This window comes from Schistocerca gregaria, chromosome X (genome assembly GCF_023897955.1).
Source record: "Schistocerca gregaria isolate iqSchGreg1 chromosome X, iqSchGreg1.2, whole genome shotgun sequence".
NCBI lineage: Eukaryota > Metazoa > Arthropoda > Insecta > Orthoptera > Acrididae > Schistocerca > Schistocerca gregaria.
In genome coordinates, this window is record NC_064931.1 from 686,322,190 (window position 1) to 686,340,029 (window position 17,840).

Consider the following 17,840-nt stretch of genomic DNA (forward strand, 5'->3'; position numbering starts at 1 on the left):
AGTGTGAGCACACGAAAATTGAGAGGAAACTAGTTTCTCCTGGTTCATTTAACACTAGTCGGCAAGTCAGTTACTTTTGGTCTTAAATAATTTTGAAAAATACTGAGAAACATTAAGTGAAACCAATGTGGTCAACCTAACTCGTTAAGGAGAGTTACCCGTAGAGAGTCTGTGTGGTTGAGAGAGTAAGGCCGCCGGTGTATACACTAGTCAGCTATAATAATATGACGACGTAGGAGTGAACTCATAAAGATGATGTGGAGTGTACTTAATTAGCTACGTCAGATGCTGCTCCTCTCTACAAAGCGGTAGACACAGTCATCTGTGTTATTGCTGGCAATAGGAAAAAGTGGTGGGGGAAGAGGCCGGCCGCTGTGGCCGAGCGGTTCTAGGTGCTTCAGTCCGGAACCGCGGGCCTGCTACGGTCGCAGGTTCGAATCCTGCGTCGAGCATGGATGCGTGTAATGTCCTTAGGTTAGTTAGGTTTAAGTAGTTCTAAGTCTAGGGGACTGATGACCTCAGATGTTAAGTCCCACAGTGCTTAGAGCTGTTTTGGTGGGGGAAGATTGGAGTTCTCCAAAAAACACCGTTCATCGCATGTTGCTTCAAATGAGGCCCTAAAGAAGACAGCCTGTGCCTGTACCCTTCTTTTCCCAACGATGTTGTCAGCCTAGAAGCAACACGCACGACAGCACCATACTAGAATCTTGGAACAATAGTAACGAGTTGCCTCGTCATATGCGCTATGCTGTCTGCTACATGACAATTTTCGTTGTGTGAAGATGTCTTCTAGGAGAGCATTTCTTGGATTCATTCACAGCAGAGTCTACAAGGGGCGTTCAATAAGAATGTATCTCATTTTTTCCTGAAAGCAGATTGGTTTATACAGGATTGCAATACACCATATTATTCCCCAATATTTTGGTTACAAAATTCTCTTTTTCAACATAATCTTCGTTCACTGTGACTATCTTACTGGGGGCCCACTTGTTAGCACTCTACTGGTCGACGTCGGAGCCAACCTCTTGCTACATCAATAACCTCCCCATCATCCACGTACTGCTTCCCACAGAGTGCATCCTTCATTGGACCAAACAGGTAGATGTGTGAAGGTTCGAGATCAGGGCTGTAGGGTGGATGAGAAAGAACAGTCCAATGAAGTTTTGTGAGCTTTTCTCGTGTGCGCAGACATGAGTGAGGTCTTGCGTTGTCATGGAGAAACAGAAGTTCGTTTGCATTTTTGTGGCTACGAACACGCTACAGTCGTTTTTTTCAATTTCCCGGTGGTATAACAATACATCGCCAACGGCCTTGCTGCAGTCGCAACTCCGGTTTCAGTCAGATCACCGCAGTTAAGCGCTGTCGGGATGGGCTAGCACTTGGATGGGTGACCATCCGGTCTGCCGGGCGCTGTTGGTAAGCGGGGTGCACTCAGTCCTTGTGAGGCAAACTTGATTGAGAAGTAGCGGCTCCGGTCTCGGAAACTGACATACGGCCGGGAGAGCGGTGTGCTGACTACATGCCCCTCCATATCTGCATCCAGTAGCGCCTGTAGACTGAGGATGACACGGCGGCCTGTCGGTACCTTTGAGCCTTTATGGCCTGCGCGGGAGGAGTTTAGTTTAGTTTAGTTTTTTTTAGCACAATACATCTCATAGTTGATCGTTGTACCGTGACGAAGGACATCAAACAGAGTCTCAGGAAACCTTCGCCGTGACTTTTCTGGATGATATCGCGGCTTTGAACTTTTTCAAAAAAATGGTTCAAATGGCTCTGAGCACTATGGGACTTAACAGCTGTGGTCATCAGTCCCCTAGAACTTAGAACTACTTAAACCTAACTAACCTAAGGACATCACACACATCCATGCCCGAGGCAGGATTCGAACCTGCGACCGTAACAGTCGCGCGGTTCCGGACTGCGCACCTAGAACCGCGAGAACACCGCGGCAGGCTGAACTTTTTCTTCGTAGGGCAGGTGGTATGGCACCAGACCAAGGATTGTAGTTTTTTTTTCAATCCCAAGTGATGAAGCCATGTTTCACGCCTGTAGCGACGTTCGACCAAAAATTATCACGATCAGCTTCGTAATGTGCACGGAATTCCGCACAGAATGTCCTTCGTTACTCGCTATGATCTTCTGTTAGGGGGCGAGGAACCAAGTGGGCACACACTTTTGAGTATCATAACTGGTGGACAAGTGTGTCAGCTCTACCAACAGAGGCGCCCGGTTGAGCAGCGAAGTGTTTCATTGTTATCTGTCGAGTGAGAGTGTCCGCACGCTTCAACAATGCAGGAGTCACAGCTGGGTGCGGCAGGCCGGCACGCGCGTGATCGGAAAAGTTTGCTCGGCCTTGTTGCAATGTTAACAGACGCCTCGTCCAACGACTCCCAGTGCTTTTGTTCACTGACATTTTGCAAGCTCCTGTGAATATCTGTCATACTCTTGTTTTCCGCCGAAAGAAACTCAATGGCAGCTTGTTTCTTGGAAAGCACCTCCGGTTCAGACGCCATTTTGAAAGCTACGTATAACACCGCCATCTACTGGAACTTCATGAAACTATAGGAGCTGAACCGGGAATATTCCACATTTTTTCATCAGAAATTGGCCGGCAAAAGATGTGTTGCATTACGTATTGAACGCTCTTCATTTATTGACCGGTGGTGACAGTTGACACTGCTTGCGGTTGCTACAAAAGACACAATAAAAGCTGTGGACTACATTAATATTATGGACAACGACCTCTATCCTTTCATTGCCGTTATCTTCTTCATTACAAATGGCATTTCCCAGTCGGGAAGTTGTCAGTACCACAAGTAAAGAACCATGATGGAGCAGATTCCAACTGGTGTTTTGGCTTCTAAATGTGCCTGTTCTCGACTCTACTGAGCTCGTGTGGGATGCCATTGATCAAAGATGAACTTCTTTCAACCGATAAATAAACGTAAGAAATTATGTGTTCTTTGTGTGTACGTATACATATATATCAATCTACTGATTACTGAGGCGTGTAAACAATCGAGGAAATGAGCAAGAGGAGACAGCAGCGAAGAAGTCCACCAGGGATCACGATGTGACACAGTGTACCAATTCTTACGGGCATATACCCATACAAACAGTGCTCAATTCCTAGCTTCCTCGTCGGAGGTTCGAGTCCTCCCTTGGGCATGGGTGTGTGTGTTATCCTTAGTGTAAGTTAGTTTAAGTTAGATTAAGTAGTGTGTAAGCCTAGGGACGCATGACTTCAACAGTTTGGTCTAATAGAACTTACCACAAATTTTCAATTTTTCCTAGCTTCCTAGAGAAATTCATCAGTAATCAATGGCTTCTCACATGCGTTCTACAGAGTCGGTAACTGGCAGATTTAGATGTCAAAGCATTAAATGGAATGCGCTGCGTCCATGTTCTTTGCTTGTAATATAGGAAATGTTCCTACTGGAAAATGCCTTATGTAACGATGAAAATGACAGCCACGAAGGGATGTAGTTTTGAAACCAAGTTGTAAAGCCCACTATACGATTGTGCTCTGATAGGGGTAACGATTCACTGTTTTTGTACTGACTGTTTTATATTCACATCCCTTAAGTCAGATTTGATAGTTGTCTAGCTTCAAATGGCTCTAAGCACAATGAGACTTAACATCTCAAGCGCTACAGTCTGCAACCGCGCGACCGCTACGGTCACATTCATGCCTCGGGCATGGATGTGTGTGATGTCCTTAGGTTAGTTAGGTTTAAGTAGTTCTAGGTTCTAGGGGACTTATCACCTCAGAAGTTGAGTCCCATAGTGCTCAGGGCCATTTGAACCATTTGAACTTAACATCTGAGGCCATCATTCCCCTAGACTTAGAACTACTTAAACCTACCAAACGTAATGACATCACACGGATTCGAACCTGCGACCGTAGCAGCAGCGCGGTTCCGGACTAAAGCGGCTAGAATCGCTCAGTCACAGCGGCCGGCTTGTCTAGACTTCCATTCAGAAAAGGGAAACGAGAAATTTTTATTCATTTATTTGGACTTAACAGCTTCTTATGTATGTTTTATGGAGCAAAAACATGGCTTCTGTAGGGGGCCGCTACATAAAATAATGGGCGAATTCTGCAGGAAAAATATTTTGTGGTAAGTTTATATGGGACCAAACTGATGATGTCATCGGTCCCTAGGCTTACACGATACTTAATCTAACTTAAACTAACTTAAGACAAGGACAATACACACACCGAAGCCCGAGGGAGGACTCGAACCTCCAACGGGAGGAACTACGAGAAGGCGCGCTTAGACCACGCGGTTACCCCGCGCAGCAAAGGAAAAAAAAAGAAGTAGTAATAATCAAGAAATGAAAAGAGCAGTATAAAGCAGAGAAGAAGGTTTTAGCAACAAGACACAGTTTTTGCTAGAACAATATGACGAGATAAGTTTCCTTTAATTTACGTCTATGGTCACAATCTTTTCTGTTTAACGGATTACCGGTTTCGGTCTCTAATGACCATCATCAGATCTGTCTCATAAAAACAAAGTCCTAATGCACTGCAGCCATAGTTGCACAGTCAACTGTTAAATCCGGAATCAGCGCCAGCATCGTCAAATACATATAAATCACATCAAATGCACGAGTCATGTTATCAGTTGACATGAGACTACAGATACCGTATGTTTAAAAAAGCCAAGTGCTTCAAACACACAAAAATGTACGATGCTATATATTTTGCCATAGAATATGCCAAAGAACTGAGAGTGTAAAAATGCATTCAGTGAAGTGGCAGAATGTATAAGGCAACATAATCTTCTTGAAGGCGTTGAACTGGATGACATACATGCAGAATATGACATGTAAAAAGGGCAATTATTTGTTAAATATTGCCTTATGGCGGATGGTTATGATGAAAGATGTATAAGCATGTATTAATAAGTGTCTATAAATAGGAAAGTAATGAAATTAATATTGTTTTAATAAGTTACAACATATGTTTAGACTCCAGTCATGCATTTTACTGTATTTCCATTTACTGATTTCCTGTACGTGACGTAACTGGTCGTGCGGTAGCGTTCTCGCTTCCCGCGCCCGGGTTCGCGGGTTCGATTCCCGGCGGGGTCAGGGATTTTCTCTGCCTCGTGATGACTGGGTGTTGTGTGATGTCCTTAGGTTAGTTAGGTTTACGTAGTTCTAAATTCTAGGGGACTGATGACCATAGATGTTAATTCCCATAGTGCTCAGAGCCATTTGAACATAACTCCAATTTATTACTAAAACATGAGAGATGCACAAAAGTATTTCTGACCTAAAGCATAAGAATGGCTGCATTCAGTATTAACAGAAATATGTGTACACAGATCGAACTAAGCTTGTTAAAAGTGCTGCTTAACCTGTAAGTTATACCACTAGTGTCAATATGTGTGCCATGCGCAATTTTTAATACTATGGAACAATTCAATGTGTTTTATACTTGAAATACAATTTTTTAAATACATGGTAGACATTTTTCATATGTGATCAGAAATCTATAACCATAGTTGCCTACTGCAACAAGCAATATGCATGTGGCTTTTTTTTACGCATAGTTTTATTCTGTTCACCAAAACACCTGCTTCGGGAGGAAAGCCAAATAGGCGCTTCAGTCTGGAACCGTGCGACCGCTACGGTCGCAGGTTCGAATCCTGCATCGGGCATGGATTGTGCGATGTCCTTAGGTTAGTTAGCTTTAAGTAGTTATAAGTTCTAGGGGACTGATGACCTCAGATGTTAAGTCCCATAGTGCTCAGAGCCATTTTTTTGGTTTCCTCGTGTTACCATTGAGTTTTTGTTTGGTTTAAAATCATGGCGTTTTTGTATTTAGTGGCTCGTACATTGGTTATTCTGTCCACCTCCGTAGCTGAGCTGTCAGCGCGGCTGAATGCCATGCAGGGGACCCGCGTTCGGCTCTCGGTACTGCCACAGATTTTTCCTTTCAACGAGGATTGGTACTGGGTGCACTCAGCCTCGTGAGTGTAACTGAAGAGCTACTCGACTGATTAGTAGAAGTTACAAGCTCAAGAAATCCGTCAATGACCGGGAGAGCGGTGTGCTGACCACATGCCCCTCCATACTGCATCCAATGGCACCATTGGCAGTGGATGACTCGGCGGTCGTCAGGCCCAACTGGCCCGTCTAAGGTGGAACGCGGAACTATGCCTACCTTCACTGATCGACCAATGTGTGTCTGAATGGTTGAAATAATGGGCTGTTATTGTTTAAGGAATACCTTATATTCCTTGCATCAGACAGTGGATGCATTTGGTGCTGTACAAAAGGTTTCTGCCTCATGTGCGCCTTCTCTGCACTTTCTGCAGTAATCTGTCTCTTACGTCCAATGTTAGTGTTCCTGTCGTGCTGACATCAGATTAGAAATGTGAAGCCTCACATTAAGGTGATGAAACTACCTGTTAAGATCAACGAATTAGAAGTCAGTGTAAATCCAGCAACTGTCTCAAGCTCCTTTTGGCTTTCTTCAGTATATTTAAAACATCAGTGGTGCCTTACCCCTCACCCCTTAACTTTTAGATTTCTATGTGCATCTCTTCTCTGAACGTTAAAACACTCTTGCTACACTATGTGATAAAAAGTATCCGGACACCCCCAAAAACATACGTTTATCATATTAGGTGCATTATGCTGCCACATACTGCCATGTACTCCATATCAGCGGCCTCAGTAGTCATTAGACATAGTGAGAGAGCAGAATGGGGCGCTCTGCGGAACTCACGGAATTCGAACGTGGTCAGGTGATTGGGTGTCACTTGTGTCGTACTTCTTACGCGAGATTTCCACACTCCTAAACATCCCTAAGTCCACTGTTTCCGATGTGATAGTGAAGTGGAAAAGTGAAGGGACACGTACAGCAAAAAAGCGTAGACGTCGACCTCGTCTGTTAACTGACAGAGACCGCCGACAGTTGAAGATGGCCGTAATGTGAAATAGGCAGACATCTATCCAGACCACCACACAGGACTTCCAAACTGCATCAGGATCCACTGCAAGTACTATGACAGTTAGGCGGGGGGCGAGAAAACTTTGATTTCATGGTCTAGCGGCTGTTCATAAGCCACACATCAGGCCGGAAAATGCCAAACGATGCCTCGCTTGGTGTAAGGAGCGTAAACATTGGTCGATCGAACAATGGAAAAACGTTGTGTGGAGTGACGAATCACGGTATATAATGTGGCAATCCGATGGCAGGGTGTGGGTATGGCGAAATCCCGGTGAGCGTCATCTGCCAGCGTGTGTAGTGGCAACAGTAAAATTCGGAGGCGGTGGTGTTATGGTGCGGTCGTGTTCTTCATGTGGGGGCTTGCACCCCTTGTTTTTTTTTGCGTGGCACTATTACAGAACAGGCCTACACAGATGTTTTAAGCACCTTCTTGCTTCCTGCTGTTGAAGAGCAATTCGGGAGTGGCGATTCCATCTTTCATCACGATCGAGTACCTGTTCATAATGCACGGCCTGTGGCGGAGTGGTTACACGACAATAACATCCCTGTAATGGACTGACCTGCACGGGGTCCTGACCTGAATCCTATAGAACACCTTTGGGATGTTTTGGAACGCCAACTTCGTGCCAAACCTCACCAACCGGCAATGATACCTTTCCTCAGAGCAGCACTCGGTGAAGAATGGACTGCCATTCCCCAAGAAACCTTCCAGCACATGATTGAACGTATGCCTGCGAGAGTGGAAGCTGTCATGAAGGCTAAGGATGGGCCACGCCATATTGAATTCCAGCATTACCGATGGAGGGCGCCACGAACTTGTAAGTCATTTTCAGCCAGGCGTCCGGATACTTTTGATCACAAAGTGTATAATTCAGACAATACTGAAGTCCATGTTATTATATAGGGCGATCAGAAACAGCCTGAAAGGCTTGTAAGGGTGTTGCAGGATTGTTTTTTACTGAGAAATAATTCTTAAGAAAAAAGTTCGACACGTTGCGCCGTTTCCGAATTCATTAACACTGAAGTTAGTCAATGAGGCTGTTGCGTGCGCAAATTCAAGCAGAGACAATGTCGCCAAACGTATTCAACATTTGGTTTACTAAAACTGAACAAGAAAGAGATACAAAAATTGGACATGAGACGCTAGTAAGGATCGAGCCCAACCATCTAAGCTATGAGAACAACTGACACTAAGTGCATCTGGCAGGCCGCCTGAATTTGCGTGCGCAGCGGCCAGATTGACTAATTTCAATGCTAATTAGAGCGGAAACGGCGCAACGAATCAAATTGTTTTTTAAACAATTATTTCTCAGCACAACCTACCCTGCAACACCCTTACAGGATTTTCAGACTGTTTTTGATCACCCTGTATGGTCACCCAATATATATAAGTTCTGTATCTGGGTGCTTGGCGGCATCCTTCTATTTGTATTAGCATTATCCCATTTCTTGAACGTTTCACCGACTTCTAAGGGCAACTATTAACCGGATACCTTTCTGAATATGGGAGAGATAAATCTTTTCAAACAATTTTTCCGTTATTTTAGTTATCAAGAAGCTATTTTCGGTAAAGCTCGTGTTGACAACCGTTTTCTGAGGCCATGGTCTCGCTGGGCAATATACTGCCTGCTTGGATGAGTTGCTGCTCGCAGACGGTAAGGCTATCCAACTGAATGAGTTTTAATTATAACAACTGGAATATAAGACGTTACCACGCGCACCTAGGAAATGCGGTACATCCATCGGGTATAGAAAGCTGTTCAGCTGTGGGTGAAATCTTAGGGGACCTAACTGCTAAAGTCATCAGTCCCTAAGCTTACACACTACTTAAACTAAATTATCCTAAGGACAAACACACACACCCATGCCCGAGGGAGGACTCGAACCTCCGCCGGGACGAGCCGCACAGTCCATGACTGCAGCGCATTAGAACGCTCGGCTAATCCCGTGCGGCGGTATAGAAAGATTTTTTTAGCTGTTAACACAGCTTTCATATATGCTGTGAACATCTCTCTCCCTGATGTTCTACTGCACCTTACACCATACACAACAGAATACTCTGCGTTTGTTTCTGAAAGCCTTATGCAGAAGGAATTGTATTTATGCAACTTTTTCTACAACTGCATCTATATACATATTCCACAAGCTAACGTAAGTGCATGGCGGAGGGTACCTTTTACCATGACTTGTCATTTCCTTTCCTGTTACACTCGAAAATTTAGCGAGGGGAAAATGTTTGTCTATGTACTTTGTTATAAAGCCACTCATGGATCACAAAAATGTTTGTTATTCAGGTAGTTCAATTCGACCACCTGTGACCATCTTCAGACTGAAAAAAATAACATACAAAGGTAGCTTGATGTACATTACCTCCAAATAAAATAGAATATACAATCAGAAATCATTATTATACAAAATAACAGCATTTTCGTACCTGTGTGAAGCCGTTACATTACATAATCTGTATAATCTTACACCATACACAACAGAATACTCTGCGTTTGTTTCTGAAAGCCTTATGCAGCTACGGAAATGCTATCATGCTTGCTAATGATTCTTGATACTGTAATATGGAATCAGAAATCATTATTAGCAAAAATGAAATCATTTCCGTCCCTGATTGAATCCATTACTTTAGATAATAAATTAGTGTAACGGATTAACTCAGGTACGGGAGTGCTGTCATGCTTACTAATAACGATTTCGAATTCTATATTTTATGTAATTTGGAGCCATTGTACATCAAGCTGAAAATGGTCACAATGACCTAAATTAATTATCTGATTAATAATTTTTTTTGTAATCAATGACTAGGTCTATAACAAAATAAATATTTCCTGGATGGCTGTATAACGGTATTGGGAATATTTTGCAACTCGTGGACTGTCTGTGTGCCACTGTACTAGCCGTAATTTCTTTTACCTTGTCCTCGCCCTCCTTAGGCGAAATGTTGGTGGTAGTAAAATCTTTTTGTAGTTAGTCGCAAATGCCGGTTCTCTAAACTTTGACAATAGTTTTCCTCGAAAAGAACGTCGTTCTCCAGGGATTCCCATTTGAGTTCACAAAGCATTTCGGTAAATACTCGCGTGCTGATTGAACATTTCGGTAAGAAATCTAGCAGCACGCATCTGAACTGCTTCGTTTACTTCCTGTAATCAGATCTGATGGGGATCCCAAACATTCGAGCAGTACTCAAGAATGGGTTGCACAATTGATCTGTTTGTGGTCTGCTTTATAGATCAACTACAAACACTCGAGCAGTACTCGAGAATGGGCTGCACAATTGCTCTATTAGTGGTCGCCTTTATATATCAGTCACATTTTCGAAGAATTCTCCCAAGGAACACAAGTCGACCATTTGCCGTACCTACTACTGACCATATGTGCTCGTGCAATTTCATACCGTTTTGCAACGATACGCTTAGATATTAGATCGACGTCACTGCTTCAAACAGCACACCGCTAATACTTAATCCAACGTTACACAATTTTTTTTCCTGCTCGTCTTCATTGACATACATTTTTAGCAAGCTGCATGTACCACAACAAAAAAAAAATCTGTCTTAGCCATCCCTTCTCCTTCTACTATTACACAACGACGACACTTCCCCTTACATTCCAGCGTCATTATTGTAGCAGGCGCTTGTGCTTAGGATGACAACTTGGAGTCATCGTAGAATATTTAGCTCACAATAATAGCCAACAGTAATAGTAATATTAGTAGCAATAGCAACAGCTGCCAGAGTTGTCGTTGTAGGTGTTGTGCGAGTTTGAATTATATCAGTAGTTGTAGTTGTTGGTACTGTAATACTACTAAGAGTTGGCGTAGCAAGAGTCAACTGCAGCACAAAACACAACTTAACGGTGTAGTCTAGTAAAAAATGAAACTTTTCCCTAATTATTCAATTGGTCCGAAATTTTCAACATATAATTTGTGCATATTGATAAATAAAGCTACAAAGTTGCAACTCAATCTATCCAACCGTTTTCGAGAAATTATTATTTTATTTTATTTCGAAGGGTTTTTTGTAAATCTTCTTTTATACAGTAAATTTACTTGAATGAGCTTGAAAAATTTTACAGCGAAATTAAAATTAATTTTCAAAGTTCTGAATATTTTTATTGAAATAATAAAGATATTGACATATCGGCAGCATATTGGCGAGGCATTCGTCTTCATGGACGACAATTTGCGCCACCATCGTGCACATCTTGTGAATGACTTCCTTCAGGGTAACGACATCGCTCGACTAGAGTGACCAGCCTGTTCTCCAGACATGAACCATATCGAACATGCCTGGGATAGATTGTAAAGGGCTGTTTATGTACGACGTGACCCACCAACCACTCTGATGGATCTACGCCGAATCGCCGTTGAGGAGTGGCACAATCTGGACTAATTGATTGAACTGTGAAACGGCTTATGTCACAACTAGTTCTACTCTTCTTTTGAATATAAATACATTCATGGACACTTTTTTCAGATTATGCTATGTAGACACGTTTTGCATTTTCAGTCTTTCCAGCAGCGCATTTGGAGAGAATTGTATCAGATGCCAGCCTCTGATAAACATTTATTATTGTAACAACAACATATGGTCTCAGAGGACTATGGACAGCAGTTTTATGTGTTTCTGTTTGTTATCATTTGGCAAGGGCACGATTAAAGAAACACCAAGAATTCGCTCCTTTTGGATACTTCTACTTCATGTGGTGCGGTTTCTCATCAGTGCTTATGCACTGGTACAATGTTGCATAGATTGTACTCTTCATTGCCGTAGTCTCTGGAGCATTTTCACCAATGACTCTTCTACACACATAAAAAAAAAAAAACATCACCTCTGTTCCGAGAGCTCCGGAACCTGTAGAGAAAATAGGAACAGAGATCAACATAAACATCATTTCCACCCTTTTTATTGCTCAAGAAAACCACACATTGCATGTTGTACCACCATACACCGAGACCTTCAGAGGTGGTGGTCCAGATTGCTGTACACACTGGTACATCGAATACAAAGTAGCACGTCCTCTTGCATTGGTGCACGCCTGTATTCGTCGTGGCAAACTATCCACTAGTTCATCAAGGCACTGTTAGTCCAGATTGTCCCACTCCTCAACGGCGATTCGGCGTAGATCCCTCAGAGTGGTTGGTGGGTCACGTCGTCCATAAACAGCCCTTTTCAATCTATCCCATGCATGTTCGGTATGGTTCATGCATTTAGAACAGGCTGGTCACTCTAGTCGAGCGATGTCGTTACCCTGAAGGAAGTCATTCACAAGATGCGCACGATGGTGGCGCAAATTGTCGTCCATGAAGACGAATGCCTCGCCAATATGCTGCCGATATGGTTGCACTTTGGGTCAGAGGATGGCATTCACGTATCGTACAGACTTTATGGCACCTGCCATGGCCACCAGCGGCATACGTCGGCCCCACATAATGCCACCCCAAAACGTCAGGGAACCTCCACTTTGCTGCGCTTGCTGGACAGTGTGTCTAAGGCGTCCAGCCTGACCAGGTTGGTTCAAATGGCTCTGTGCACTATCGGAATGAACTGCTGTGGTCATCAGTCCCCTAGAACTTAGAACTACTTAAACCTAACTAACCTAAGGACATCACACACATCCATGCCCGAGGCAGGATTCGAACCTGCGACCGTAGCAGTCGCACGGTTCCAGACTGCGCGCCTAGAACCGCGAGACCACCGCGGCCGGCGCCCGACCAGGTTGTCTCCAAACAAGTCTCCGACGATTGTGTGGTTCAAGGCATATGCGACACTCATCGGTGAAAAGAACGTGGTGCCAATCCTGAGCGGTCCATTCAGCATGTTGTTGGGCCCATCTGTACCGCGCTGCATGGTGTCGTGGCTGCAAAGGTGGGTCTCGCCATGGGCATCGGGAGTGAAGTTGCGCATAATTCAACCTATTGCGCACAGTTTGAGCCGTAACACGACGTCCTGAGGCTGCACGAAAGCATTATTCAACATCGTGGCACTGCTGTCAGGGTTCCTCCGAGCCATAGTCCGTCGGTAGCGGTCATCCACTGCAGTAGTAGCCCTTGGGTGGCCTGAGCGAGGTATGTCATTGACAGTTCCTGTCTCCCTGTATCTCCGCCATGTCCGAACAACGTCGCTTTGGTTCACTCCAAGACACATGGACAGTTCCCTTGTTGAGAACCCTTCCAGGCACAAAGTAGCAATGCGGACGCGATCGAGCTGCGGTATTGACCGTCTAATAACGGCTGAACTACAGACAACACGAGCCGTGTAGCTCCTTCCTGGTAGAATGACTGGAACTGATCGGCTGTCGGTCTCCCTCAGTGTAATAGGTGCTGCTCATGCATAGTTATTTGCATCTTTGGGCGGGTTTAGTGGCATCTCTGAACAGTCAAAGGGACTGTGTCTGTGATACAACATCCACAGTCAATGTCTATCTTCAGGAGTTCTGGGAACCGGGGGTGGTGCAAAACTTTTTTTGATGTGCGTATAATAATTAGTCAATTTTACGATTGTTTTTTCTTTCAAACTTCCATGTGCTTTCCCACCGAGAGTCACGTTTTGTGTCTGTGTTTCCTTCACTACATTTCGCACTCCTGTCTCAAGTTGTTCTGCAATATGATTCACGCACTCTTCCTTCACAATTCACATTCAGTTGAAGTAATTATATTTTTTCTACATTTATCTTTTGAATTTCACAAAACCCTTTCGTATTATAACAGTGCGTATACGAATGAACATATTTTGGATCTTTTTTTTTACAAAATTCAATATTTTATCCGTTTAAGTCATCATCTTCAGACGTTAGACAACCACTGATAGCTACAGACCTTCTACAGACTTTGTAAACCTTCTTTCTCAGATACACTGGGAGCTTGATTCTGAAAATTTCTGGCCATTTTTACTCTCCAGTTTGTTTCTTGTGCTTCTCATACGGTCGTCGTCTTCAACTGCCCTAAATACAAGAACTCATTAACTGATTCTGGGACTTCTTTCTTCATTTATACTATTTTATTTTCGATATATTGGTTACATACTGATTAATTTTAATCAATATTCAAGCTTACTTTCAAACTTGCTGTATCAACTTTTTCGTTTGTTTGTCCAATTTTATTTGCACTAGAACAAAAAGCTATGAATCCCAGACAAAGTGGTCATTCATATTCAGTTATCTGTCCCATTATTTAGTTGATGGCTTGCCTATGGTCCATTGAATATACACTTCTAATGCCAGCTTGATCCTATTCCCGATTACCATCTAATGTGTTTTCACTATGTGGTTGGCGACAACTGTAGCTAATGTCTTCAGCTTTACTGACAGGAGGGTAAAATGCCTACACTTTTATATGTCTCCTTTCTCGTGACATCGAACAATCTTCTTCCTCAGACAGTTTTACAAGTTCGTAGTGTAGTTAGTTTTGTTGTTTCAAGTTACATCGATCATTTTGCACAACAGATCTTAATGATGTGAAACGAGTCATTTTAGATTTTCTTCGCAGATCGATTTGAGCATATTGCTACATTCTGGACGTAAGCAAGTCCTACCCCCCACCTTTTACACCTCACAGTAATAGAAATTCTTTTACGCTACAAAATTACTTTTTCTCCGGCTTTAATCATGTCGGTTCAAATGCCGTCATTTCAAGCTGCATTTTCCTTTCCTCATAACGAGAATGGCTTTGTATATCTCATCAGGCATAATTTCTAGCATGACTTTATATTCGTCATTGACCATGTCTGTTTCTAACTCATACCTTGTACGATGTGAACGTTTCCAGATTTGGAATGCTTGTACAATTGTCTCTATAACTAATTGTTCTCCTGTTTCTATGTTACTGATGAAATGTGTTGTCTTCTTCGTGTTCTTGTTTATTGTTATTCCACTTACCATATTTTCACTGATTATTCTCACATCTCCTGGAGGACATTTCAATATAATCTTGTTCTGTTATCGTCTTCTTGAAAGTCTCTCTTTATGATTGATAGCCGCCTCGATCCGTTTGAGATTTTCTTTCCTTTAGCCATTTTCGATATCACATCCACGACGTACCACAAACTGTATAATTATGATTTATATGGGAAAAAGAGGGGGTGGGTAGTAGATTCGATTCAAGTATGACTATGTGCTCTGTCTTGATTTAACGTACCTTCAACGACGTGATCATTAGTGGTCGGAGGTGTATGGTGCAGGACATACGAACAATATTTCCAAAGTAACCTTTTCTGTTTTCAACTTAAGCGATTTATCAAATCTGCAGAAAACCTAAGTTAGGAGAGTTGGACGGGATTTTAAGCCTTGCACTTCCGGCATGTGAATACAGCGCCTTAAAAAGTGCGTTATATGTGCAGATCCGTGTCGATATATGCGTAATACGCTGAATTATCCTCCGTGTTTTCGATATGAGCCGAGATGGACTTCGGAGAAATAGTAATGAAAAAAATGAGAATCATACGTGTAGCTATTCAGAAAAAACACTGTTTTGAGAAATTTATTTTAGATTTCTTCGATAAATAAGAAAACATCTTCAGACACTCTTATCATACGAATGGGAAAAAACGATCAAATTAAGCAGTGCTAGTGAAACAGGAAAGACGGCTGGGCAAGAAGGTGGAATATACGCCTAGTGCAGGGATGTCTTTAGCGCGCGGTCCACAGGGTTCCTAAAGTGAAACATTTGTCGTGCTAGATTAGTAACAGTTGTCCTCTGTGGACGCAGGGGCATATAACCGTGACGTGTGTGTACGTGTGTTTAGTCGGTCGTTGCACTGCGCCAAATAGGCGTGTTATTAGGAAAAATAGCGAACATTTAGGAGAGTGAGACTCACCGGGCTGCAGGCGTGTGGTCATGAGGATGGAGAAGTCCTTGGGGAAGCCCTCCGGGAAGAGCTCTGCGGTGTGGACGCTGCTGAGCGCGTGCTTGCTTATGTGGTAGGCTGCCGCGCCCGGGCACCTGCCCTCCGTGCGGTTGACGCCCCGTGGCAGAGCGCTCAACAGCGCCGCCTCCAGCACGTCCACCACGCCATCGCCTGCAACACAAAACACGCTTTTCCCTGTAACATTCGTCACGTCTATAACTATGTACAATAATTTCACTAAAGCACATTGTGTGATGCATATGTACCTCACAGTATACAGTATACGGCTTATCTTGCCTCCCAATAACATTTTGTCCAGAAGGAAAACAAAATAATTGTTTAAATAAAAATGAATTTTTAATATAATATGTTTTAGACAGGCAAGAGAGAACATCTTCTCTTCCTCCCTCACTTTGCTCAGCCGTGCCCGTCCGCTAGAATTTAGTTTAAAATAAATCGCAAAATTTGTGCCTAACAGACACACAGACATGAAAGAGAAGTTCCATGAGGCTTTTCGCGGATGATACAGTAGTATACAGAGAAGTTGCACCATTAGAAAATTGCAGCGAAATGCAGGAAGATCTGCAGCGGATAGGCACTTGGTGCAGGGAGTGGCAACTGATCCTTAACATAGACAAATGTAATGTGTTACGAATACATAGAAAGAAGGATCTTTTGTTGTATGATATGCAAACACTGGTAACAGTTACTTCTGTAAAATATCTGGGAGTGTGCGTACGGAACGATTTGAAGTGCAATGATCATATAAAATTAATTGTTGGTAAGGCGGGTGCCAGGTTGAGACTCATTGGGAGAGTCCTTAGAAAATGTAGTCCATCAACAACGGAGGTGGCTTACAAAACCCTCGTTCGACCTATACTTGAGTATTGCTCATCAGTGTGGGATCCGTACCAGGTCGAGTTGACAGAGGAGATAGATAAGATCTGAAGAAGTGCGGCGTGTTTCGTCACAGGGTTATTTGGTAAGCATGATAGCGTTACGGAGATGTTAAGCAAACTCTGCAAGAGAGGCGCTCTGCATCGCGGTGTAGCTTGCTGTCCAGGTTTCGAGAGGGTGCGTTTCTGGATGAGGTATCGCCCAGTCGTCCTTCCCGCGAACCATACGCGACTGGAACCGGAAAGGGAGGTAATGACAGTGGCACGTAAAGAGCCCTCCACACACCTTTGCGTGGTTTGCGGTGTATAAATGTAGATGTAGATGTAATAAAAACGTGACTAACAGTATATCAAACAAATGTTGTTTGCCTACCAACAGGATATTAACCAGCACGATTACCTTTCTTGCAACTTCGCTCGTTACGAAGATACGAACAGCAGTACGGGAAGGTCGAGTGAAGTACTCACGACAGCAAAAGCGACCCTTGCCTATTTTTTGCTCTGAACAGTGCAGCTGTGCGGTCGGAATAGTTCTAGTGTACACTATTATTGTTGTCAGTCAGTTTACAGAGGCAGCTCGTTCCGATATTTCATTGTAAAAACGTTTCTGATTTTTTGTCGTCTGAGGTAAGGTAATTCATTTATATTATTCTTGTTACTTCACTTATACGTAGAGTAATACTTTGGAACAGCGTCTTTTGGACTAGAAATTTAATTCCTTTTTGTTTCTTTCGGTTTCATAGGTTCACCTGTGAACCGCTAATACCGACAACGTGCCCGATGGGGGAAAAATAGGTATATTACTCGTCGGAAAAAGTGGGCAAGGATTTTACCCCAATAACAGATACCAGAATGAGATTTTCACTCTGCAGCGGCTTGTGCGCTCTGTTGAAACTTCCTGGAAGGTTAAAACTGTGTGCCGGACCGAGACTCGAACTCAGGACCTTTGCCTTTAGCGGGCAAGTGCTCTACCAAAGGTCCCGAGTTCAAGTCTCGGTCCGGCACACAGTTTTAATCTGCGAGGAAGTTTCATATCAGCGCACACTCCGCTGCAGAGTGAAAATCTTATTCTGGAAACATCACCCAGGCAGTGGCTAAGCCATGTCTCCGCAATATCCTTTCTTT

At 43.3% G+C, this 17,840-nt stretch overlaps 1 protein-coding gene across 1 annotated transcript in view; it reads right to left on the reverse strand.

Annotated features, from left to right (window-relative positions):
• LOC126299514 (collagen alpha-1(XI) chain-like) overlaps positions 1-17,840 on the reverse strand; it is a 497,414-nt gene that overhangs the window by 261,689 nt on the left and 217,885 nt on the right. Inside the window, exon 2 of the mRNA XM_049991477.1 lies at positions 15,790-15,990. Within this exon, the coding sequence (XP_049847434.1) occupies positions 15,790-15,990 (201 nt within the window). The remainder of the gene's footprint in view (positions 1-15,789; positions 15,991-17,840) is intronic.